At 57.3% G+C, this 24,730-nt stretch overlaps 1 protein-coding gene across 8 annotated transcripts; it reads right to left on the reverse strand.

Annotated features, from left to right (window-relative positions):
• Nucleotides 1–946: 946 nt before the first annotated feature.
• PCDH1 (protocadherin 1) lies at nucleotides 947–24,055 on the reverse strand. Of its 8 annotated transcripts, XM_082381893.1 has the most exons (6): nucleotides 23,850–24,021; nucleotides 14,914–15,776; nucleotides 9,750–11,945; nucleotides 4,405–4,624; nucleotides 3,429–3,467; nucleotides 2,093–2,198 (listed from the first exon to the last, which is right to left on the reverse strand). In XM_082381893.1, the coding sequence occupies exons 1-5, from the start codon at nucleotides 23,887–23,889 to the stop codon at nucleotides 3,442–3,444; spliced, it is 3,345 nt and encodes a 1,114-aa protein (XP_082238019.1). In that variant the 5' UTR covers nucleotides 23,890–24,021; the 3' UTR covers nucleotides 2,093–2,198; nucleotides 3,429–3,441. The 8 variants fall into 8 exon arrangements, 6 of the variants coding, with proteins under 6 accessions (XP_082238020.1, XP_082238016.1, XP_082238018.1 ...); XM_082381894.1 differs by lacking the exon at nucleotides 3,429–3,467 and having other exon boundaries at nucleotides 947–2,198; nucleotides 23,850–24,055; XM_082381890.1 differs by lacking the exons at nucleotides 3,429–3,467; nucleotides 23,850–24,021 and adding an exon at nucleotides 21,537–21,555 and having other exon boundaries at nucleotides 947–2,198.
• Nucleotides 24,056–24,730: the final 675 nt, after the last annotated feature.

A 24,730-nucleotide genomic window follows, 5' to 3' on the forward strand; every position in this document is an offset into this window, starting at 1 on the left:
TAACAATGCTCTCCTTCCCAGCACTGTTACCCCAAGCCAAGTTAGGGGCAAGGAGCAGAGAACAAGGTGATTCTTCAGCCCCCTGGCTTTCAGGGGTGGAGGTGGGGTCTCTGGGGTTACAGGAGTCAAGACTCCAGCAGCACAGCTCCCAAAGGCACCAGACGACCCAGCAGCCTGTACCCACCCCTCCCACCCTCGGGCCGCCCCCCAAGCTTAGACTAGGTCAAGCAAGGGCCGTACCCTGAGTCTCCAGCCTCCCAGCCTGGGCCCCTGGGGAGCCGGAGAGGTATGGGCCAAGGCAGTGGGGGTTTGTGGAAGGAAGAGGGGCTGAGGCTTTGAGATGGCCACAGTGGGAGATGGGGCCTCTGCAGGATGCCCCTCACACCCTGGCCCCCTGAGGTGAAGAAAAGAATCCCACCTCATCATGGCTGACTGGGCTTCTCTGCCCCCCGATCCCCCCACGCCACGGGACCCCTGACCCTGGCAAAGGGAAGCCCAACTGGAAGAAGGGGGCCTGGAGCCCAGGGTGCCCTGAGGCAGCCCTTCCCACCCCCTGAGATCAAGGCAATGGTGGTTTTACAGGCTGACGGGTCAGTCATGGGAGGGGCTGGGGGGGCGGGGTGCAGAGAGGGGGCAGGGGGCAGGTACCCCCTACTGGGGGCAGCAACCAGCTGCCCCCTGAGCAAACCTTCCTGCTCCCAACTCACCCAACCAGGCCAGAGGCACAGTCTCCCCACCCCCGGCCAGCTGCCCCCCATAGCCTCAGGGCCCCTCCGTGATGCTCATCTGGATGTGGGGGGCCAGCCTGAGCGGGGATCCCCCCCACCCCAGGGCACAGCGCAACAGTTCCAAAAAAATAGAGATTTGTATTCTTAAAAAAAATTAAATAAAAGCCCAGCTCTGCTGATAGGCGAGTGTTCCCCCATCCCCACCCCCATCCCCCTTGTTTCCCTGGCCGGCACCCCCATCCTGCCACAGCCCCAGGGGTATTTACAACATGGAACAATAGAGGCCTGGGGTGGGGGGCACTGCGGCAGGGAGGAGGGGGCGCAGGGCAGGTCCCCCCCCAGAGGGGTCCCCCGAGACAACACAACATCAACAAGAAAAGTTGCAAATCAGGCAGAAATGGGGACGTCATTCCAAGGTCCTTATATACAGACACTGCATGACCAGTGGGAAGGGGGGGGCCCAGATGGGACCAGGCATGGGCATGCAGCAGGCAGGTGGGCCAGCCCAGGAGCAGTACAGGAAGACAAGGCCTCCGCCCCACTCCCACCGCCATCCCACCCCACCTTTGGTAACAACAGCCCTTCAGGGAGGCCCTGGCAGTCAAGAGTTTCCTCTGGGAGTTCCCAGGGAGAGGGGCTCCCCAGTTCAGCCCTGCTGCAGGGCTGGAATGGGGACATCCTATGCCCGCCCTGGTTGGCCATGTGGGACACAATGAGTTAAAAGTGTGCTGCCCACCCTTGACTCTACCATCTGCCCAAAGTGAGGGGGTGACCCCTGGAAGTCGAGGGACTGGAGCCTAGTCATTGTAGAGGAGCCCTCTTGGGCATCAGCTGGGGGGAGCCCCATAAAGGGGAAGAGGGGGCTCCCTAGGGTTTGGGGGCTGAAGTGAGGGAAGAAGACCTGGACCCTGCATGGGGGAAGGGCCAGCGTGGTCATGAGGCCAGTAACCCCCCCACTCAGGGCCCTGGCCAGGAAATCCACGCTGGAGGGGTCAGGAGCAGGGGCCCTGGCATGGGCCCGCCTGGGAGCTGGCCGGTGGCTGGGGAAGGGATGGCCGGCTGGCCAGAAGGGGGCTCACAGGTAGATCTCGCGCTTGGCCGTCTGGGCAGATGCCGGTGTGGCTGCAGGTGGGAAGTCCGAGGTCTGGGTCAGGGGGATTTCCTCCAAGGTGGCCGAGTCCTTGCAGGAATCATGGCTACTGTGGGAGAAGGCACTGTAGGAGGGCAGGAGGCGCACGGGGGCCGTTTTGGTGTTCCGGTCTTCCGGGGGGCTGGGGCTGCCGGCGCCCGCAGGCTCCTGCCCTCCTCGGTCCTGGTAAGGCACGAAGGTGGAGAGTTTGAGGGCGCTGCTCTTGGTCCGGCGGCTGGGAGACGACTGGCCAGGCATCCAGCATGTGTCAGAGTGGCCAAACTCACTGCACTCCCGGGTACATGTGCCCGTCATGGCGACGTCAGGCAAAGGGCGCAGGTCTGCAGGGGAGAGCGGGGAGGATGGTCCTCAGGCAGGGCAGCCTCGCACAGCTCTGCCCCACAGCCTCCCACCAGCGCCTCCATGCCGCCTTGGAACAGGGGTGCACGCCCCTTCCTGCCCACTGAGCTCACAGGCACACACACCCTCAAATAGACACACACCCTCCCACCATCCACCGCATGCTTGCTCTCTCTCTCTCTCACACACACACACACACACACACACACACACACACACACACACACACACATCTATCCTTAAATAGATACATTCTTTCCATCCTCACCCACCCTCCAGCTCTCTTCTCACACATCCACCATATCTGCCCTCAGACAGGTGCACAAATACACACCCCATCTACACACTCTGTCACCTATCTCCAGACAGGCTGAAACATGCACATCTACCCTCAGGTAGGGGTGAGGAAACCCCCATCCTCATTAAAGACACAATCTCTTTCTCTCTCTACTGCTCTCTCTCTCTCTCTCTCTCTCTCTCTCTCTCTCTCTCTCACACACACACACACACACACACCTACCCTCAGAGAGGTGTGGACACACAAATCTACACCAGGCATCTCTATCCTCAGACAAAGGTGGGCACATGCCTCCCTTCTGAGCCCCCTCCAGCCTCACCATGCTCCCAGTTGCCCTGGGGCCCCACCCCACCCCAGCACAGCAAGGCCCTGCTACAAAGCCAGGGGTTTGCGTAGAAGCACACACTCACATATCCACAAGCACGCTCATGCAGCCCCTCCCCGCCTCACTCCGGCCCCTACACCACCCACCACCCCTGGCCTTGCCCCGGCTCCCTGCCCAGAACACCCATGGGAACAGAAGTTGGCCGCCTGACATCGGCAGTAGCCAGTGTGGTTGCTGGGCAGCGGGGGTCTCCATGGGAACGTCTGGGCCTTGAGTACTTCCTGTCACAGTTGCCCCTGTCCCGCCCTCGCTTGGGGACAGTACCAGGCGGTGCCCCCCTCCAGGGATGTGACTGAGCGGCACCACCTAGGGTGGGGACTCCCCTGGCACCACTCACCCTGGCTTGGCCTCCTGCCAGTGCAAGGTGAGGAGGGGACAGCTCTGTTGTTAACCCTCCGGGGCTCTTCAGTTCAGGGCAGAGTGGGGGGACCCAACGTGGCACGGAGCAGAGCACGGGCACTGGGTGGGCGGGGCTGGGTGCTGGGCCGAGTCCCACAGACCCCAGACCCCAGAGCAGCTCCCACATACCTGGCAGTCCACCTCAGGGCCTGCTCCGGCCAGCCGGCTCTGCGCGGGCACAAAAAGGACGAGACGGGCGTGAGATCGCGCATGGATGGGCAGGGTGGAGATGGAGGGCACTCTGAGACCTGGGGCCTGGGAGGTTAGACAAGAGCCCTGGGCCTGAGGGGTGAGGTGTGGAACTTCTCATCTTTTGGCGGGCTGGGGGAGTTTGGACTGAGGGAGGGGCGAGACCTGAGGATAGCTCTAAGCTCAAGAGTCTTTCTATCCCAAGGGGAAGCTGATTTAGTCTCCCCACCACGGGCCACCAGAGGTGCCTTCACGCACACACACGCACTACACACATACATTCTGACAACACGCCCCCCATCCAGTCCCATGCTGACCTCTGCTCCAGCCCAGATCCCACGTCTGCCATCACCCTCCAAGCCCCTCCCACACAAGCCTTTCCCCTCCCCAGGCCTCCCCACTCCCTCTCCTCAGCCAAACCCTCTCCTGCTTCTCCCGCCAGGGGATCATCACACCCTTCTCTGGGCTCCTCATAGCATCCAGGGTCCCTTTCCTTTTCTCAAGGCCCTCTGAGCTCTCATTATCTCAAGATTCCCTCAAAGTTCCCTCACCACTACCTGAGCCCTCTGGCCCCCATTCTCAGGGTCTCTGTTCCCAGGAAGCAGAATAAAGTAGTGCTGAATTCAGTCTTTGGAGTCAGAGATGCCTGGGTTTGAATCCCTCCCAGCTCTGTCACTTCCTGTATATGACTTTGGGTAAGTGACTCAACCTCTCTGAGCCTCCGTTTCCCCCACTGTAAAGGGGGCACAATAAAGTTCTCAGATCAGAGAGCGGTTGTGAAGGTTAAATGAATATATACCAGAAAGCACTCAGCACAGTGTTCACTGCTGAATACACGACAGCTCAAGAGATGGAGGCTATTTCTAAGGTCTTGTCATCACTCTCAGGCTTCTACTCATTCCTGGGGTCCCCTCACCATTCTCGGGGTGCTCCATCTCTCCTATGCTGCCATCGGGGGTGGTGCGCTCATAGTGATCCTCAGGCAGAGCCAGGGGACCGAGTCGGGGCCCCGAGGATGACTTGCTGGATGGCGTCTCAGACTCCTCCAGGCCACTGTCGTAGTAACTGTGCTGGGACGGGTCCTGCAGCTCCTGCGCCTGGCTGGTGGCGGAGAAGGTGACGCGCCGGTGAGGTAACTGCAGGGAGAGGGAGTGTCACTGCCGGCCGGCCAGCCTGCGCCACGGGGCCCACCACCGCACCAGGCTACAGCCCCAGCCAAGCCCACCCCCAGAGCTCCTAGCCCTCTAGGCCTCAACAGCAACCAGGAAGAGGCCCAGGCCCCTAGCGCAGCAGAACCCCCCAGAAAGCAGAGACCTTAACAGAGGACTGCCCCTTGATTCTAGGTCAGCTCCCAGGACAGCCAGGACCACGCACTGGAAGTCCCAACACAGCACAGGCCCCAGTGTTATGACAGCCCCCAGGCCAGCACAATAAGCTTAATCCAGTACAACCGCTTGTTAGAGCACAGCTTCCCAGTACTGGCACAGCCTCTGTTTAATTCCAGACAGCCAACACCAAAACAGCACAATACCAGCCAACTCCCCTAATTCCAGCATAGCCTCTAAACACCAGCAAGCCTCCAGTTTTTAGAACAGCTCTCTGAAAGCAGGACAGACTCCTAATTCCAAAACAGCTCACCAGTACCAGAACAGTTCCCTGATTTCCAAATAGCACCCTCCAGACTCCAGCTCCTCACCTGTCTCATTGCTCTGTTAACTTCTCATTGCCTCCATCCAGTGGGGTGCTAACCTCTTTCTGATCTTCTGTTCCTCACCCCTGGTCTGTAATGCCATAGGCAGGACTCCCTGCTGAGTCCCCACCCACCCAGGTGCCCACTGTGTTCCCCTTCAGAGAGGCCTGGGAGTGGAAAAAGGCGGGAGGGAAGAGGGAAAGGGAGCCTAATAACAAACCAGGGCACCTTGGGGGTGGGGTAGCAGAACAGTGGAAACTCCCCAGTCCTCCAGATCAGGAAACAGTATTAACTGGAGAGGGCAGGGCCCAGGAGGACCTGGGCATAGGGGGAGGGGCCCAGCATCCGTCAGGGATTCGGAAGGCTGGCTTCTTCGAATGGACGCTCCTTCTAGGAAATAGGAAGGAGCTTCCGGGAGGGGCCGCTGGCTTGGTAGAGCCAGGATTTAGGAGCTTGGAGCGGGGACTGGGGTGGGGGGAGGGCAACAGTGACAGGCTGCTCCCAGATGGCAGCCCTGCCTGCCTGCCACGGGTTAATGATCATCCCAGGAACCTGGCAACCTCCGCTTGGCACTCGGTACAACCAGCCCATCCCCCAAACACCCACCTGGGACCACCACTGGTTCTCCTGCCAACCGGAAATTAGAAGTTGTGGAGGGCGCAGACCCAGGGCCCCTGGAGGCTAGGGGTGGGAGCAGCCCAGGCCCAGGGCCCTGCTGATGAGTCTCCAGGCTCCTTCTAATCCTCTAAGACTTTGTGGTGCTTTGTCTTTAAAACCCTCAATAGGAGGTTCTCAAGATGGCCAAAGGAGGGTGTACCAGGTTTGCAGACCCACCCTCCTGATACCCTACACAATTCCCGTGCCATCCAAGGCAGCTGGGGTAGGGGAGGTTGTCAGCACAGGGAGCTTTGGAGCTGCCTTCCCACCTTGGCTCCCACCCCACCTTCAGGCATAGGCAACACTTCTCGAGATCCACGTTGGGATCCAAAACACTGAAAGGTCTGGGTGATGATAGACAAGATCCCCAAAACTGACCTGATATTTGGGGCTGGGAGGATGTAAAGGAGCACGTCCACCTGGTGATGGAGTGAATAGGTTCCAGGAGGGTCTGGGAGGCACAGGGCAGTCTGGCTGTTGGGTGTTTTTCTTTCCAGTTTTCTTTAAGACATTAGCCAGCAGCCCTCCCTCCCTGCAGAACCTGTCCCTGGTAATCCAAGGCTTCAGTCCTGCCTCCTAGGCACATCACTTGGTCTTTTTCCTATGATTCTTTTCTGTAAAATGGAGGGTTGGGTCATACTCAACACTAAATATTCCCTATAATTCTATGACTATCAAATCTTAAAAAGCCTAGATCCAAAATCTCTCTCAGACCCTAGTCCAGAAGTTCTAGACCCTTGCTGGTTATTTCCAGTCGGCCGTCCCTATGGACCCTTCAGATTCAACATGCCTGAAACCAAATTCTTTTTCTTTAATCAGCTTCTGCATGGGCAATGATCTCATCATCCTACCACCCAGACTCAGAAGGTTGATATCTATCTGGGGATCCTGGTAGCTCTCCACTCACTCCCCATCCCTATCCCATATCCAATTATCCCTTGAGTCCTGTGGGTCATTTCTCCAGAAGGTCAGCCTGATCCATCCATCCATCATGCCCTTTTCCACCATCCTTGCTCAGACCTTAGAGGTGCAGTCCTGAACCTTCACCTCTACCCACTTTAAATCCACCATACACTCCAGTAAACTCTCTAAAACTCAGTTCATCCAAAACTCATGAGCTTTCAGGGCCTCCCACTTCTTCTTAAGGAACTTTTGGCAAAGCATCTATGTCCTCTACAACCTACAGTCTTCCAGTCTCCTGTCTCAGCTCCCTCCTATACCCCCCACTCCAGCCAGAATCCCCTTTCTGCCCTCTCCCTGCCTCCAGCTTGGTCACGCTCACTCCCGCCTTGGGAGTTGGCTCAGCCTCCCATTCAACTCCTGTTCCTCACTTTACGGAGAGCCGGCTCAAGGTTCTCATTCCACCCCCCCGGAAGCCCACCCCCATGTCCTATGCACCCATGTCCTATGCACGTTTTCTCATACTATGTGCCTCAAAGAAAGGGAGGGGGCACCATGGTCAAATAAATTTGGAAAACCCAGAGTTATACAAAGTTTAACAGGTTTTTCCCTTCTTGCAGGCTTTGCAGAGCCTTTAATAGGTTAATGTGAACTTAATCTTGGAACCCCTTTTTTATATAGCATAACGGGAAACAGCAGACTCTGGCAATCAGATTTCCTGATGATTTGTGTTTGAATTTGACTCCATCGCTAACTAGCTTTCACTTCTGTAAAATGACCTGCATCACAAAGAGTTATGAGCAGTGGATGAGCTAATTCACATAAAATGCTCAGCATGGTACGTTGCACCTTGTAAAGACTCAAAAAAATGGAAGCAAGTAGTGGCAGAAGTGGTAGAACAAGTTGGGAAAAGCTTTAATATATGGCACTTCTCACTGGTGAGAATCGACACCACGATTCTCAACTGCCTCATCTTGTTACTTGTATGTCTTGTAGAAATATGACCATTTTTTCCTCAAGGTCTAGTACTATGCTGAGCACACAGTAGGGATTCAGCCTATGTGTTTTAATGATGACAGTGGTGGTGTGGTTTGGTTGTGTTTGAATGTTCAGTGTGGCTCCATGGATGGGTTGGACTGGAGCCGAGTAAGGGATAATCCCTCAGACCTTGAGAAAGAAAAAGAGATTAAGGAGCTAAAGGAACAGAAGAAAGAGAGAGGCAGTGGCAGCAAGGAGAGGAACAAAAGAGAAAGAATGATTGGTCAGGAGCTGCTGGAGGTCACCCTAGAGATGCTTATTTGTCCAAGGGAAATGAGATGAAACCAGATTTCACTTCCCCATGCCCCACTCCTCCAAAGCCCCTAGGAGTTTTTACTTTGCGGGTACTCCGGGGCATTGGGGAGTTTGTGGACGGAATCAGAGCAGAGAGCTGGCGCCCTGGATCTTCTGGGAGTGTCTCAAGCCTCTTCAGTCGCCATGGAGACAGGTTGCCTCTGGCCTCAGAGACTCCCCCAGGACCTGAGGCCCCTCACCCAGACTTTAGCCTCCTCCTCAGGCACAGCCAGAGACAGGGCAGACCCAGGAGAGCAAGAAGTGAGAGACGGAGAGAGAGAGAGTGAGTGAGAGCTAGCAGCTCAGGGTGGCCAGAGCAAGGAGCTGAAGGAAGGGAAGGGAGGGGGCCGGATAGGGCACCTCAGCCCTGGTCAGCAGTGGGGATACAGAGCAGGTCAGTCCATAGCACTGGGGGATATCCTCCCTTCTCCCTGGGCCCTCCCTCCCGGCAGCCCAGACTGGTGACCATGGTGGGGAGACACAGGGCAGAGCAGGCTAATTGCTGGGTGTTGAGCGGTATTGGGATGAAGAGGCTGGGAAAAGGACTTGGGAAGATCTTGCCTGGAGGGAAGGTGCCTGGTATAATTAAGAGGTTCTCTGCCTTCACCTGAGGCAGCCAGGCTGCACTCCACCCCCACCAGCTGCTCTGGTCTGACCTCTGTTGGGAGATGCTCGATGTGCACAAATGGGAAAGGTCAAGTCTCAGCCAGCGGAGAAAGGGCAGGACTTGGGTGCATCTCCATCCGCTTTCTTGGTAAAGGGTGCCATTCCCAGGGAGGCCTCACAAACATGAGGGAGGGGGACACACTGCTGGACAGCTCCATTTGAAGCCTGCTCAGAAAGGCACTTCCCCCAAACATGGACATGGTCATGGTGGGGAGGGGCCTGGTCAATTAAGATAGGGTTGGGGCAGAGGGGCAGGTCTGGGACGTGGGAAGGGACAAAGAGCAGGGATGGGGAAACTGAGGCAGGACATCGGACAAAGGGCTGTTTCCAGTCTCTCTCGCTCCTTCTCTCAGTTCCAGGAAAATAAGAAGCCAAAACTCCAAAAATAGAGAACTTTATTATCAGGGCAAAGTGTTTGGGGCTGGGGGAGGGGAACTGGGGCCCAGCCCCAGGAGTCTGGGGTGGGGAAGAGGGTGACACACAGTACACAGAGAAGGCACAAATGGGGAGGCCCCCCTCCCTGACAGAGCGTCCACCTGGTTACCCACCAGGACCCCAGGTCTCCCCCTTTCCCCTCTAGAGAAGCACCCATGGCTGGTCTCAGACAGAGACCCACGTTTGGAGAAGACTTCTTCTCCATTTCCCTCCCCGCTTCTGCCTCCAAACCCTTCTGCTCACCTACCCATCAGTCCCCACCTGCAGGACCCAGCAGCTGGTCCAGTGTCCCAGGATGTGACAAGTCACAGGCCTCTCTCAGTGCGGAGGGGGCGGGGGGGACACGGAGCACACCCTCAGTTTTCATTCGGCCCGACCCTCCAAGCCTGGGTGAGGCAGCAGGGCCATCAGCGGTCCCAGCGTCCCCCGATCTTTGGTTCCACCTCCCACCACTGACTTGGGCTGGTGAGCACGGCAGGCCCGAGACACCAGCTCTGTCACTCCCACACCTCGGTCCAGATGGCCCCGTGGTAGGGGTGGGGTGGGGGCCGGGGCATGCTGAGCCGCAAGGGCTGGCCTACCTGCTTGCTGGGGTATTTGGGGGGGTTGGTGCGGTAGCTGTAGTCGGAGTACTGCTCAGAGCCCGTGGACGTCGTGTCCCCAGTGCCTACGAAAGTGTTGGCTGGCGGCAGGTCCTGCACCACCTGGTGCTTCTTGGAGGCGGAGGGTGACTGGGGCTGCAGCTGGATGGAAGGCAGCGGGGAATTAGAGCGATAGTGGCGGCCGAGGTCAGGGCTGCCTGGTGGGTAGTTGAGGGGCAGGTGGATGCGGGGGCTGTCCCCAGGGGCATCGCTCATCAGGTTGAACTTGAGGGATTTCTGCAGCCCGGCCTCATCCTCGTCCTCCACCGGCTTCACGGGCTTAGGAGACTTGCTCTTCTTGCCCTTGCTTTTGTTTCCCTTGGAAACTTTGCTGCTGGGCTTGGGAGCATACAGGTCCTTGGTCTCCTTCTTGCCAGCCTGGTAGCCACTCTTGGCCTCCCGTTGCCGGCAGTAGCGCACGAGCACGGCCAGGGCGATGAGCAAGGCCACGGCCACGACACCCGCCACCACGCCAAATAGGATGTTGCTGCGCTGCTTGGAGCGCTCGTATTCCGGATCCCCAGCAATGTCGATGTCCAGCGGCGTGTCCAGGCTGTGGCCCAGCAGGGTCTCCAGCAGGGTGCGGTTGGCCAGGGTGTCATTGACATACAAGTGGACCAAGGCTGTGCCATAGCGAGGGGGCTTGCCACGGTCACTGACCTTCACCACTAAGCGGTGCAGCCCGTGGTGGCGCCGCTCAATCTCCTTTTCCAGGGTGATGGCACCGGAATGTGACCCAATCTGGAAGAGTCCGTAAGGGTTGCCACCGGCGATGCTGTAGGTCAGCTCAGCGTTGACACCAGAGTCAATGTCCTCAGCTGTCACCTGGCTGACCGTCTCACCCAGACGGGTCTGCGGGGTCAGCAGCCGGTGGGAGGTGTTGGAAGGGGCGGTGATAAAGGGTGCATTGTCATTCTCATCCAGCACGTTGATGGTGACGCCAACGTAAGCCGAGCGAGGTGGGACGCCGCCGTCCACCGCCTTCAGCTGGAAGGTATAGGTGCTTTGCTGCTCCCGATCGAAGCTCAGGCTGGAGAGGATGGTGCCCGTACCGTTCTGGATAACAAAATCACCATTGTCCTGCTCCACCGTGAGCTGCACCCGGGCATTCTCCCCCTTGTCCCCATCAATGACCGTCACCATGCCCACTGGACTCAGCGCCGGCATGTTCTCCATCACTGAGAAGTTGTAGCCACTCAGCATAAACTTGGGGTCATTGTCATTGCAGTCCAGCACGTTGACAAGGACGGTGGCTGTGCCTTGGAGGCTGGGGCTGCCCCGGTCGGCTGCCACCACCTTCAACTCATAGCTTTCCCTCTGTTCCCTATCAAGGGATGTCTTCACCCGGATCTCTCCAGTTTCAGGTGAGATGGTGAAGAGGCCCTTGGCAGCCGGCTCAGGCTCCAGAGAGTAAACCAGCTCAGCATTGGAGCCCGAGTCGGCATCACTGGCAGTGACCTCAGCGACCACTTCACCTGGCTTGTTGTTTTCTGGGAAGGCAACCTCAGTGACGCTCTGGGTGAAGACAGGTGCATTGTCATTGACATCCACCACCTGCACCTTGAGGGAATTGGTGCTCGAGAGTGGGGGGTTGCCAGAGTCCACGGCCACAATCTCAATGGTGTAGTCTTTGACCTTCTCATAGTCGAGCGGGGTGGTCGTCTGCAGGAAGTACTTCTTCTTGCTGTCACTTCCCGTGTCACTGGCCTGGCGGAGCTGGAAGGGCACGTCACCTGCCACCACACAGGTGACAGCTGCATTTTCTCCCTCATCTCGGTCAGATACCTGCACCAGGGCCACAGCTGTCTCTTCTGCCACATCCTCTGAGATGTTAGCCATCCCGTCTTGGTGAGTCACCAGCCCTATGCCCCGGATTTCAATGGTGGGGGCATTGTCGTTCATGTCCTTCACGGTCACCACCACTTGGGCTCGGGCACTCTTGGGGTTGGTGCCTCGGTCCTTGGCAAGCACCGAGAAGCGCAGGGTGCTTAGGTCCTCGCGGTCCACGGGGCCCTGCACAGTGATAAGTCCCGTGTTCCTGTCCAGTCTCAGAAGACGCCTCACAACTTCGGGCACCTGGTGGAACGTGTAGTCGATCTCTGCGTTGGCACCTTGGTCGGAGTCATTGGCCTTCACCTACAGGGCAGGGGGAATAAACAAGGAAAACAGGGCTGGGTTAGTTTGGGGATAACAAATTAAGGGACACATTGCTGCCTTTCCAACGAACATGGCAGACACAACTAATCTAACAAGGCACCCTTTCCAAAAGCAGCACACGCATGCCCTGCCCTTTTCCCAATCCTGACACTTTGGCATATATTACTGATCTTTTTCCCTGAAGAGCACAGATACAGCCCACAAATCCTCAGTGGTGCTACAAGCTACTACTAGAGATGGGACAGGGCAGAATTGAACTCTACTTATCACTCCTATACTAGTCCGCCCAAATATGGGGATGAGGATCCAATTAGCAACTAGGGCAGCCCTTCCACCCAATTAAACTGGCCTTCAAACCCTTCTGAAGAGCTGGAAAGGTGTGAATAGTAGAGATGGTGTGTATGCATGACATATGTGTGCAACATGCATGCATGCACACACACGTGTTGTGATTATGTGAGAAGGTATGTGTTTATGCACGTGTCTATTGGCGCACGAATGGAGACCCACGTGCCCCTCTGGAGGCCACAGGTGAGGGGATTTCTTTTTTGAAAGGAGCCAGGTAGGGATGTGGGTCAGAGGGAGCCCGCCAGGGCCAGGCCAGGTCACTACTCTGTCAAAACCGGGGAAACCTGTTTCATCTCTCTTCCCCTCCCAGGGCTGGTGCTGGCTAGGCATCAACTTGAGGAATCCAGCCGAGCCTGCGGCCAGGAGGGAGGGGCTGGTGCAGGCCACAGAGCCTGCTGGCAGCGGGCTGGGCTCCCAGCATCACACAATGAACTGTCTGTCCCTTTGCAGTGGGCACGTCCTCCCACGCCAAGACCGACACACACTCGGCCCAAGTCTATACAAACATGGGTGGTAATGGGGCAACAGGAGCCAGGTGGGAATGGTCATGAGGTAGCACTGGTCAGGGAGAAACAAGAGGGTTGGAGTTAGGTCACAGCCCAACAGAATGTGATGGCAGTATGGGCGGGGGTGGGGGAGGAGGGGGGAGGGGGTAGACAGGATAGGCGCAACTTGGCAGAGTCTCTGGGGAGCGGAGCAAGAGTCCTAGGTTCAAATCCCAGCTCCGCCACTTCCCAACTATGAGGCCTTGGGCCAATTATCTAACATCCTCAAGCCTCAGTCTACAAATGTGTAAAATGGGGATAATAATAGAACCTATTTAATGGGGTTGTGGTGAGGATTAAATGGGATGATAAGTGTAAAAATGCGTAACACTGCCTGGCACATGGCAAGTGCTCCCTAAATAGCCTTTATCCCTCTTTTTGTCCATCCATCTCTAAAAATCGGTGCTGACACAGTATTGGGCATTGCACCTAGCAGGCCCTCAGGCAACTGCTAGTCTCCTTTCCTTCCCATCAGGATTTTTTTGACAGTGAAAACACTGGTGAGCTACCTGGTCTCTGCTCACCCCTCTAATGGTTTCTCCTCGCCCCTCCATGCTCCTGTTCCCCCAGTCTGTCGCCAACTTTTTCATTATGATTCCCACTGTCTCCCTGTCTCTAGATTGGTCACCCACCTCCCTGTCTGCCTCTCTTGCCATCTTACCTCTCTTTGTCTCTGTCTCTGACTCTTGACTTCTGTCTCTCTTTCCCTCCCATCTTGCTCAGTTCTCCTTCTGCCTCTTTCCCACTGCTGGCTCTCTCCCATCCTCCCTTTTCTGCTCTGTCTACCTATAGCCTCATCTCTGCCCCATTCTCCTGCTTCATCCCACTTCCCAGCTCTTACACACATGGGCTCTGAAGCCAAAATGTTGGATGTGGCCAAGGTGGAATCTGAACACATCAGGTGGGTGTTACCAGGCAAGTTTCCTAATCTCTGTGGGCTCAGTTCCCCATCTGCAAAATGGGGATAATGCTTACATTGTACTGTGGAGATTAAATGATATAATACACATAATGTATTCAGAACAGTGCCTGGCACCTAGGCTATTATTATTCGCCATCCCAGACTGTCTCCCTTTTCTTTCTCAGTCTCTCTTCTACAGGTTCCAGTCCATCAGCCTCTAAAAAAAGGCCAAAACTCCTCCCCGTGCCCTGCTTCAGCTTGAGGACTTGGGACGAAGGGTTTCCCAGGATGGGTAACGGTGTGCAGGGCAGGCTGAGCCCTCCTCAGCTCCCTCATATCAAAGACAGACAGCTTCAGCCCATGGGGAAGGAGAAAGGAGCCGGGGCTGGCAGGAGGCCAGGGCTGAGATGACAGTGGGAGATACGCCCACCTGTCTGCAGGGACGCTTTCTTTGCTCTCTCCCAGGCCCTGACCCCACCAAGCTGCCCAGCCCCTGGGGCAGTTCCCATCGAGAGGGGTGTTGAGAGCTTCAGCAGAGGCCACCGACCCCCCGTACCGTGCCCAGCACCCCACACCCATGGGCACACAGTGCCTAGGGGAGGAGGTGGGTGTATAGACATCTGTGTACAGTTTTCTAGAATTCTGAGGACTCACCTGGCTAAAATGATCTCATTTGACTGTCAGGGATGGGCAAAGCAAGGCTCTGTCCTCCAGCCTCAGGAAACTCATATGTGGCTAAAGGGCCCCTGGTTGGGAAGACATTCTCATCTCTGGAGAGATTCTACTTGGACAAAAGGCGGTTCACTTGTTCCAGCTCAGCTCACTTGGCTGGGGAGGAGGATATCATTTGACTTGGGAGGGGGTTTCACTTTGCAGAGGTTTCTCCAGCTTGAGTCTGCCTCGGGGATGGGGGGATCACTGTTCATATGCTATGTCACTGTCACCTGAATAGCTTGACAGAGGAAAGTAAATCCCCTGCTGGGGTGTGGTGGACTTGTGGGAAGGTCTCACCAGGTGGGCGCTGGGGAAAAGAGATCTCACCACAATATCTTGGCCATCTTGCCCTTAAGTGAAGGAAACTCTCACGAGGTTGGGGTGGGCTCCCATTTCTAAATGTGGGTCACCCTGACAGTTAGATGGAGGGGCCTCTCACCTGGATGACCGAGTGTCCTATGGGGCTGTTCTCAGACAGCTCAGCCTCGTAGGATGGCCGCTCGAACTTGGGGGCATTGTCATTGGTGTCGAGCACGGTGACTCGCAGCAGGGCGCTGCTGGCGCGTGGGGGGTTGCCACCATCCTGCACCTTGATAGTGAGGTCATACGAGTCCAAGCGCTCCCGGTCCAGGTTGCCCATCACGATGAGCTGCGGCTGCTTTCCGTCCTGGTCCTCTGCCACCTGCAGCCCAAATAGCTCCTGGGCCTCGGGCCCCACCTGCAGCTCATAGGATGCCACACCATTGGGGCCAGCATCGCGGTCCGAAGCCACCGGGATGGGGAAGAGTGAGCCAATGTTGGTGTTCTCGGGGATGGGCAGCGTGATGACTGGTGAGGCGAAGTTGGGCGTGTTGTCATTGATGTCCTGGACCTCTATCTGGCCCTCTAGCAGCCGGGGGCTGCCATTCTGCACAAGGTCCGTGATAGACACCTCAAACTCCAGGATGCAGGGCTCACCAGGGAGCTGGTTCTGGCATTCACGGAGCCCCTCGCGGTCGATAGAGGTCTCCGTGGTAAAGATGTCGCCTGTCTTGCCATCCACCCGCAGGTACGGGGCGCCTACTTCTAGTTTGTATAGGTGGCCCACGTCTGGAAAACCATAATCGGCTGCGAGGCTCCCAATGAGGGTGTTGGGCGGTTGTTCCTCTGGCACCTTGTACACCACCCGAGTGGCATGGCCTGGGGATGGAGCCAGCAGCAGCAGAAGTGCCAGCAGCAAGGCAGGCAGCAGCAACCGTTGCCCCCCAGGGCCTGGGCTGTGCCTCAGGGACCCCATCCGGGCAGGCTCCAGAATCAGGAGGGCTGTAAGCGAGGGAGACAAAACAGGGGGTCAGCTGGGAGGAGAGCCCAGGCCCTGAGGGCTGCCCAGAGCCAGCCCCCGACTCCCCCTCTGCCACCTACACACTGATCTCCCAGGAGAGAGCTCTGCCCCAGTACAGAACGCTGATTCCAGGACCCAGAATCCTGAGTCTCACCCACAGCTGGTGTAGCAGTGGTGTCTGCCCCAGCTGGAGGAGCAGGTCTAGAGCAGTTCCTGCCCATGGAACGCCCTGACCCACCTGACACTCCCTCCCTCCCTCCCTCCCTGCTCTCTACTCTGTGCTTTGCCCAACACCTCCTTCTCACCAGCATCCTGCCTGCCATAGTCACCCATGCTAATTACCCTGATACTGAGATAGGGAGAGACAGCAAGCGGAAGGGTGAGACCAGGAGCAACCCCCAACCCACCCCACCGCCACATTACAAGGTAGGAGAGAGACGCAGGTACCCTCACATTCCCCAGACCCCGGATCATCGCCGCCCACACTGAGGGCCACTCACGTTGGCTGCAGGGAGAAGGGATGACGTCACGTTCCTCTCCCTTCTGAGATGCCAAGTCAGTGTACGCACAGGAGGTAGGACATCTCAAATCCCTTTCTCCTGACAGTAATCACCCTAGTGCCCAATGTCCCCACCCTCATGAAGGGCCAGCTTGGACTGGGCACCAATCAAGGCTTGAAAACGGTTAGGGTTGTGGAGTAGGTGTTAGCCCTTCCCGACTCCCTTCCAAACACACATGCCCCTGGGCACTCACACCTGTGTGTACACACACAGTTCCCGGGGCTCCTCTACCCTCCCTCTCCACCAGGGTTGGGGGTGGGGGGGAGGAGAGACACGGGCAGGTATGTGGAAGGAGAGAGTAGACGTCAAGACTGGAGTCAGGACTGTGGTCAGAGCTGACTAGCCCTGGAATTGGCATTGGGAGCTGCCCCAGCCTATCCTTAGCAACTAGGAGCCCAGCAGGTCTAACTGGGACAGAGCTGCCAATAACACCAGCAGCCTTGCCCTGACCACTCCCCATACCCCTGCTCAGTCTCTCAGTGAACATCTGGCCCCTCCCCTGCTTAATCGGTCCAGTCCCATCTCATACCTGCCTCTCCCCGCCCACCCCCACATCCTTCCAGTTAGAGGCCTGTATGCCCCAGCCAACCACAAGCTGCACCGCCATCACCACAAGAGCCTGCTTCTTCTGCCCATCTCCCCCAGCTTTGAGCTGTGCATCAGCAGACCCCAGCCAGACCCTCCAGCTAAGTCCCAGTCTTGACTCCCTCCTCCTCTCCAGCACTACCACGACCACGGCCAGCCCTTCTATTCAAATCCAAAGTCTTCAGCCCAGTACTTTCAGCAGAGGCTCAGGCTCAATCTCCCTTCCCTAGCTCCTGGAGTATGTGCCTCACACACACTCCTGGAAATCCCACCCCAGGCCCTGTCACAGGCCACACCCACCCCACTGAAGGCAGGTTCTGGTCACCCAGGAAGCCTTCCCAGGCCTCTTCAGCCCTCGGTGACCTCTCCTTCCTCCAACTCACAGCCACTTATTGTGTGTCCCAATCCCATGGCAATGAATCACTGTGCAGCCTGGGACACCGCCCGCCCGTGTTGTTCAATCCCAGTTATTGTGCACTTATTCCTGTGTTTTCTGCACTTATTCCTCTCCAAGCATCCCGAAGGAAGGGACGGGGCTCCCTACAGTCATCCCCCAGCCCCCACCCATTCACCTTCACAGAGCTGGGCGTACTATAGGTGCTCATTCATGCATTCAGTGAACGTTTATTGGGCACTTACAACATTCCAGGCTCTATCCTGGGCAGTGGGACACAGCAGTGAACAAGACAGATGCAATCTGTCATTGTGGAGCTGACAATGGTTCTAACTCAAGGACTATTTGTCATTTTTGTTGGGCTGTACCCATTTGACAGATGTAAGGCAGCAGGGTGGAGAAGAGCAGGGACTGTGACATCAGACAGTCTGAGGCAAACCCCAGCTGCCCACTTTCTGACTGCGTGAGCTGGAGCAATTGACTTAGAGCCTCAGTTTCCTTATCTGTAAAATGGGGATAATACTACCTCTTTCCTAGGGAGTTTGAGATCATGTGGGCTAAATGCCTAGCACAGTGAGTATTCAACAAATGCTCCCTCAAAGCACTCACAATTGTAGTTAAGTATCTGTTTGGGAAATAACTTGTGAATTGTTTCTCTTTCCTATAAGACTGTGAGCGGAGACTGGGAGAGCCTCTGCTTTGTTTACTCCTACATCCTCAGGGCCTTGCCCTGGACCCTGCACACTGTAGGTACTCAGTAACAGCTCAGGAATGACTGTGATTATTTTACCTCTCAGGCTTAGCCTATCCTGGAACTTTCTGTATGGTCACTGCTTGTTTTCTTGCCCAATTTCCCTACTCCACTGAGAACTCCCTGGGGTCTGATTTAATCCTTCTCTGTGTAGGTCCCTAGCAGACTCTCAGCAAATGGTCATTGAATGCAGATTCCTTATACAAACACAGCCCCCTCCCTGGTCACTCCTCGCACTAATAGGCTCAACGCCTGTGAGGCTGTTATCAGATTAGTGTGTGTGTTTGTTCCCAGCAGCAATCTTAATCTCTTTAAAGGAGGGAGGAATTTATCTGATGCTGTATTTGGATCCACCCTCCAGCCATTTCCCCTCTCTCTGCATGGACCTGGCACTGGGCTCATCTTACCATCAAGCCTCAACCCAAACACACCTGTCTCCAAAGAACCTCATTCCCTTCTGGGCGCCTTATCCTGCCCTCCCGTGCACAGCACACACACAACATGGGATCATTGTGAGCACCAATTCCATGCAGAAGTCTTGGCAGGGTGGGGGTTACTTGGGAGTTACCCTAAACATGACAAAGAGGAGAAATAAAGCAGTGCCGGCCTGCCTCCACTCACTCCCTCCAGATCAACGGTTGGTAACCTTTTTGGGTTACATTCCCCTTTATGAATTTTATGAAACCACACAGCAGATTCTTCCAAGAAAAATGAACACTCACAAATTTTGGCTACAAATTCTTTGATTTGTAGCCGCTCTAAGAGCTACAGATTAAGCACTGACCTTGGGGGCTTCCTTCCCTATCTTGGGTCACAACCAGGGGCTCTAACCCCTCAGGCCTTCCAGGCAGCACAAACATAGCATGCTTGTGACACATTCTCCCCACATCCCCCCTCCCCACGCCTGCCCCCTAACTCTCATACACATTCTCTCACTCACCCTGTCACACTTAGGGGTCAGGAAAGGATTGTGGCATCTAACTTCTGAGTTGGGAAGAAAACCAAAAGGGAATATCCAAGGCAAGGAAGGTTGGGGGCGGGGGGGGGGGCGGTTTCCTGGGAGGAAGGAGGAATTTGGGGGGGAAATGGGTTTGGGGGAGGGTTGCCCAGAGTAGGTTGCCCAATAAGAGCTGAAGAGGGTTTAGGCTCTTTAAGCACCTGGAGAGTTCCTTTAAAATGAGTATTATCTGGCTCCACCCTTAGGAATTCTGATTCTGGAAGAGGGACCTGGAGAAACCCCCAGGCAGCAAGGTGGAGGCAGCAAGGGTCAGGAACCTTCTGGGAACAACTTTGAGGTACTCTAGGTCTTTGGAGTTAAGAAAGAAGTATAAATTCTATTATCATCACCTTTATTATCATCATCACTCTCCTCACTATCATCATCAACCCAACTAACACTCCCCCAGAGATTTTACTACATTTACATCCATTTCCCATCTAATCCTCCCAGCCCACTGAAATGGGTACTATTTATTATTAATTTATGGCTCCCCATAGTACAGATGATAAAACTGAGGCTCAGAAATAATAATTGCCTTAGGTCACAGAAGTAGTAAGCAGAAGAGTTGGGATTTGAGAAATAAGAATGCCTCCTCACGTGAGTTGGGAAAAGGCTGGATGGGGGAAGGGAAATCAATGGAAATCAGTGGTTGCTATGTACCACCCCTGCCGCCCCCCCCCGACCCCCGCCAACACACACACACACACACACACACACACACACACACACGCAATCCCTGGGCTGCCAAACCTGCAGGGCAAGGAGTGAAAGAGAAATAAGAGAGCCTAGGGTTCAAGGTCCGAAGGAACCCAGGCCTCCCAGGATGCAGAGAGAGAGACAGAACAGCCAGGAGTAGCAGTGAGGCGGCCTTTCCTACGCCCTGCTCCCACCATCTCTGAACTTTGTCCTGGTGGTTGGTTGGTGGGAGTCATTAGTCCCAGACGGCAGCCTTTGAAGCGATTAGTGCCTTATCTGCCCTTCCCTAGGCATTGGCTGCCTTCCCGGCAGGGGTGTCCCCACCTCCACCTAGCGACATTGGGCACCCAGGACCCTGAGAAGCCAGAGCCTCAGTAGGGACAGTGACTCATTCTTCTCAGGCCAGAGGAGCACAGTGAGGTGTGAGGGGGCAGAGTCCAGGGAAGGCCAAGGAAAACGCCGTCTGTGTCAACATCTGGGGAGGAAGGAGAACAGTGGTGAGGCTTCACCTGGAACCTTCATTGACAGCCCACTTCGGGGATCAGGGGCCATTTCCTGCTGAATGCTGTGGCCAGAGAGGAAACACACGGGGGCAGACATCACTGTCCCAGAGGCCAGGTCAGCCCTGACCCTCACTCCCGCACTGTTACACAACAGTCACCACCACTGTGGGCACAAAACACCAAGGGACATAGCAAACATCTGGGAGAGGAGGGTAAGCAAGCTGGGCTGTGTGGGGTGGAGCTGTTCAGAGGCTTCCCACAGTGAATAAGTGCACAGCCCTCAGCTCCTCTCCCTTCTTTTTCACAACCCTCTGTTAGCCTCTGCAGGGTTTCCAGGCACCTGCATTCTGAGTCAGATTGTCGGGGTTCAAACCCTGGTTCCACCACTTCCTAGCTGTGTGACCTTGGCCAAGTGACTTCACCTCTCTGAACATATTTCCATATTGTGAAATGGAAATAATCCTGCCTCTTGAAGTTATTTGGGAGGATTGAATGAGAGCTGATGCATTAAGGTCTATTACATTGTAAAAGACAGATAGCTTTCCATCACCGAATAGAGCACTTTATTTCCAACATCAGGCAAACAGTAGGTGCTTATTGGTTCAATAAATAAGTGAGCCAATCCCCTGCCAGTTGGGAAGACCTATGAAGGCAAGGATGGTGTCTATCTTACTACAGTACTGCATCCTCATCACCCACCATGGGCCCTAGCAGACAGTAGGTGCTCAATACATGGTTGAAAGAATCTCTCTCTGCAGCACCAACTATCCTCTCTCATGGTAGGGGCAGACCTCACCCGTATTAGAAGGGCCTCCTCCTTTCCCATCTCCTCTGCCCCCAGCCTTGACTCCTGCTCAGCTCCTCCCCCCACCCTTGCAGACCTTCTCCTGACCCTTCCACCCACTCTCCGCAGCAGTTAGCTCACTATCTCTACCTAGCCCAGCTCCCCTGACCAAGTAGCCACAGCAGCAGCCCGTCTGCCAGGAGAACGCCTTACCAGCAAGACCCCCCTTTCCAGCTGAAATCCCTTTTGGAATTGGGGATTGGGTGGGAGGGAACGGAAGAAACTAAATGCAGCCAGAACTGAAACCAGACCTGCTCCCCTACCACCCCGCCCCTGGCAGTCTCTGGAGGCCCCTCTCATCGCTCTCTCCTCGATTCCACTCCATCCCCTGGTCTGGTCGTAATTACATATTTCAATCCTCCCAGACCGCCACGTCAAGAAAGTAACACACCCCCACCCCACACACACCTACACCTCTGGGCTGTCACAAACACCTTCTGCGCGCTCTCCTTCCTGGCAGCTACCAAGGGTTGGCCCAGAGCAGGTAATGGAAGGCTCTCGGCGTTTTCCGGCACGACATCCTGGACTCTGCCGGCCGGGGCAGACCCCAGCCTACACCGCCGCGGTCAGCGGGCGCTCCCCGTACACCTCCTGCGCGCGGGGCATCTCCTCCCAGAGGACGCGGGACAGTGTGTCGGGGGAGATGGGACGGCGGCTGTTCTCCGCCAGCCTCCGGCTCGGCCGGCCCCACCCCACCCCCACCCTCAGCAGGGCGACGCCGGGCCTTCCCGAGCTCAGGGCGAGGCGCGAGCGCGGCGAGAACGCGCCTCACCGGCGGGCCCCTGGTGCCCCCCGCCCCAGGGGCCGCCGCGGGGACTCCCTCCTCCTCCGCCTCTCGGGCCTCAGCCTAGGGACCCCCGCAAGCCGGCGTCGGCTGGAGCCGCTCAGCGGGCGCAGGGAGGGGGCGGGGAGGGAGCCAGCGCCGGAATCACAAAGCAGCGAGCCCGGCCCGGAGGAGAAATACTCGTAAAACGGACCCTCTAGCGGACGGCGGAAAAGGGGGCTTTGCCCCACTCTCAATCGTCAAAGACCTCAAAGCAGCCCCGAATATTACCTGCTAGAGGAATGGTCTCCGACCACTGCTGAAAAACTGAGGCCAGAAGTCTGGGCTCCCGAGGGTAGCTGGGGGGAAGGGGTGCGAGTCCTTCTCGCCTGCCAGTTGTGATCCTGCGCGTGCCGCGCGCGTGCCCTCCTGGTCCCAGGGCCTTGCCCGCACACACGACTCTGGCCTGCAGCCGCGACCCGGCGGAGAGGACGCCCGGGTGTGAGAGGAACACAGGTGTGTGGGCCCCAGGTGTGCTGGGGATCCAGGTGGTTCGGAGAACGCAGCTAAATGGTCCGAAGAGGGTCGCAAACACCGCCCAAGGCTTGCACCCTCTGCAAAGGGACCTAGGGCCCTGGAGCTCCGGGGAGGCGGGTTGGCGCGGCCTGCCAGGTCCAGCTCGTTCCGGGAATACCCGGCCGGCCGGCTGGCCCCGGAGTGGGGGTGGGGAGGCGCCGGCAGGGAAGCAGGTCCGGCCAGCCCCTAGGGTTCCCGCTGGGCCGAAATTTACACTCACTGTCCGGCGCTAAGGGGAAAGGGGCGCTAGGGGCCCTCCGGGTGGCCCGGCGGCTTCCCCTGACGGAATCTGGCCTCCGAGGGAGAGGGACAGAGCGTGTATGTTTGTGTGTATACGCTGCAAGGTGTAATGTGACACTGTTGGTGGAAGGTGTGTGTGACACCCAGTGTTAAGATGTGTGAAGCAGTAGATTCTGTGTTTGTGCCCGTGAGGCGCTGCTGTGGGTGCCACTTGCTGTGTTAGGGCGTGTGCCGTCAAGGAGTGTGCTGAAACACTGGGTTCTGTGTTTATGGGTGCAGTCGAGGGGTGCAAGCGAGACATGTGTTGTGTACCTGTGTTCTGGCCAAGGAGTGTAACAGAATTTGTTAGGGTGTGTGCCTTAAAGGAATATGTGTGTGCGGGGCTGGGTTTTGAGTGTTCATCTAGCGAACTGTGGCCGTGACACTCGTATGTGAGGGCATGAGATTGCGTTTGTGTGTCCATGTCGCCGAATGTCACACCCGGTTGTGTTTTGTTGTTCTGTATGGCCACGGGTTCTGTGTCCGTGCTGCTGAGCATGCAGAAGCTGAAGCAGATTGTGAGCTACTGACGGTGCCCCAGTGGGCGCTGGTGTGCGGGAGGTATGCCTGTGTGCACATATGTATGTATGTGTGTACATATGTCCGTGGTCTGGTCCTCCGGGTGCCCGCGGGGAGCTGGAAGCGCCTGAGTAATCCGAGCTGGTCGCCCAACAAGTGTGTGTGTGTGTGTGTGTGTGTGTGTGTGTGTGTGTGTGTGTGTGCGTTGTGAATGAGGGTCCTTGCTTGCTACATCCTCGGGGACGGCCCCCCCCAACTGGGGGCTGCGGACTTGCCCCAGGCCATCTCCATCCCTCGCGCGGCTGGAGCCCCCTTATCCCCGCAGCTCCAAGCGCGCCAGGGTGCAGGGCGCCCAGGCTGGAGCCCAGTCCAGCACCCGCTCTCCTCTCGGCTTTTTGCGGCGGACCTTGGAGGCCAGGGTGCCCCAGCCGCAACCCCAACCGCCCCCACCTCAGCCCCGGCGCGCTGAGCACCGACCGGGCCCCCGTGGCCTCGCTCGGCCGAGCGCCCCTCCCTCGGCTCCCGCCAGCCATGGCCGCTCCCGGCCGGGAGCCACCACCGCCTCCACCGCCACCGATCCTTACCCGCCTCTGGGCAGCGCAGGCCGCGGGCCCTGCAGTCCATGAGCCGCCACCGGCCCCGGCCCGGGCTGCGGCTCGGCACGGCACGGCTCTGGCTGGCGCTGCGGTTCAGGCTCGGCTCCGGCTGGCTTTGGGCACAGCAGCCCCGGCGGCTTCGCGTCCGCGCCGCGCTCCCGCTCCCCGAGTGTGTGAGGCGGCGGTGGTGGCGGCAGCGGTGGCGGAGCCAACGGCGAACGGAGAGCACAGCCGGGCCCGCCCCCTCCCTGCCCCCCCCTCCCTCCTGGCCCGCCCGCCTGCCTCCCTCCCGCCTCCCTGCCCCCTCCCCCTCCAAACACGGCCGGGAGGTGGAGCTCGGGACCGCTCTGGTCCTGCTGGGAGGGGACCCCAGCACCGCTCCCCAAAGCCAGGACCCCTTTGGCTATCTCTCCCCTACCCGAGGCCCGTATACACAGATCGTCCCCCTCCCTGGCTCTTCAGTTTACACTTATCCCACCCGTGCCCCCATCTGGGACCCCTCCCGAATTCCTTTCCTAACCTCACTCAAACACCTGTCCCCTACCCTGCCCCCCTGGGAAGTGGAGGCACGGGATATGTCTCCCCCGGTGCCTTCTTTTCTGGGCATCTGCTCCTCCAGATCCACCTTCTTCCCGCCCAGACCCCCAGATCACCCCGAATGGCCCTCCCTTCTCACTGCGCTCAGGGGAAGTCCACCCCTCCCCCTCTGGCCGAAGCCGCAGAGCGGTCAGCGTCGGTGGCCGCAGCAAGTCTTGGGGGTGGGGCTATGGAGGGGACCGTGGGAGGGGGAGGGTAACGGGACCAAGGGGGCTCCTCTAGAATGAGGATTGGGGAGATATACAAGTGTGAGGATGAGGTGATGCGCCTAA

The sequence above is a fragment of the Balaenoptera borealis genome, assembly GCF_965194805.1.
Source record: "Balaenoptera borealis genome assembly, chromosome: 2".
Lineage (NCBI taxonomy): Eukaryota > Metazoa > Chordata > Mammalia > Artiodactyla > Balaenopteridae > Balaenoptera > Balaenoptera borealis.

What these genes read in the sequence shown, in the direction of transcription:
- PCDH1 (XM_082381894.1), bottom strand. Translation starts at nt 23,889, where the DNA reads ATGGACTGCAGGGCCCGCGGCCTGCGCTGCCCAGAGGCGG. An exon ending in TAGGACACTCGGTCATCCAG is followed by an intron (nt 11,946 to 14,913) that starts GTGAGAGGCCCC and finishes CCTGCCCTGTAG; the next exon opens with GTGAAGGCCAATGACTCCGA. An exon ending in CCAAATACCCCAGCAAGCAG is followed by an intron (nt 4,625 to 9,749) that starts GTAGGCCAGCCC and finishes CTCTCCCTGCAG; the next exon opens with TTACCTCACCGGCGCGTCAC.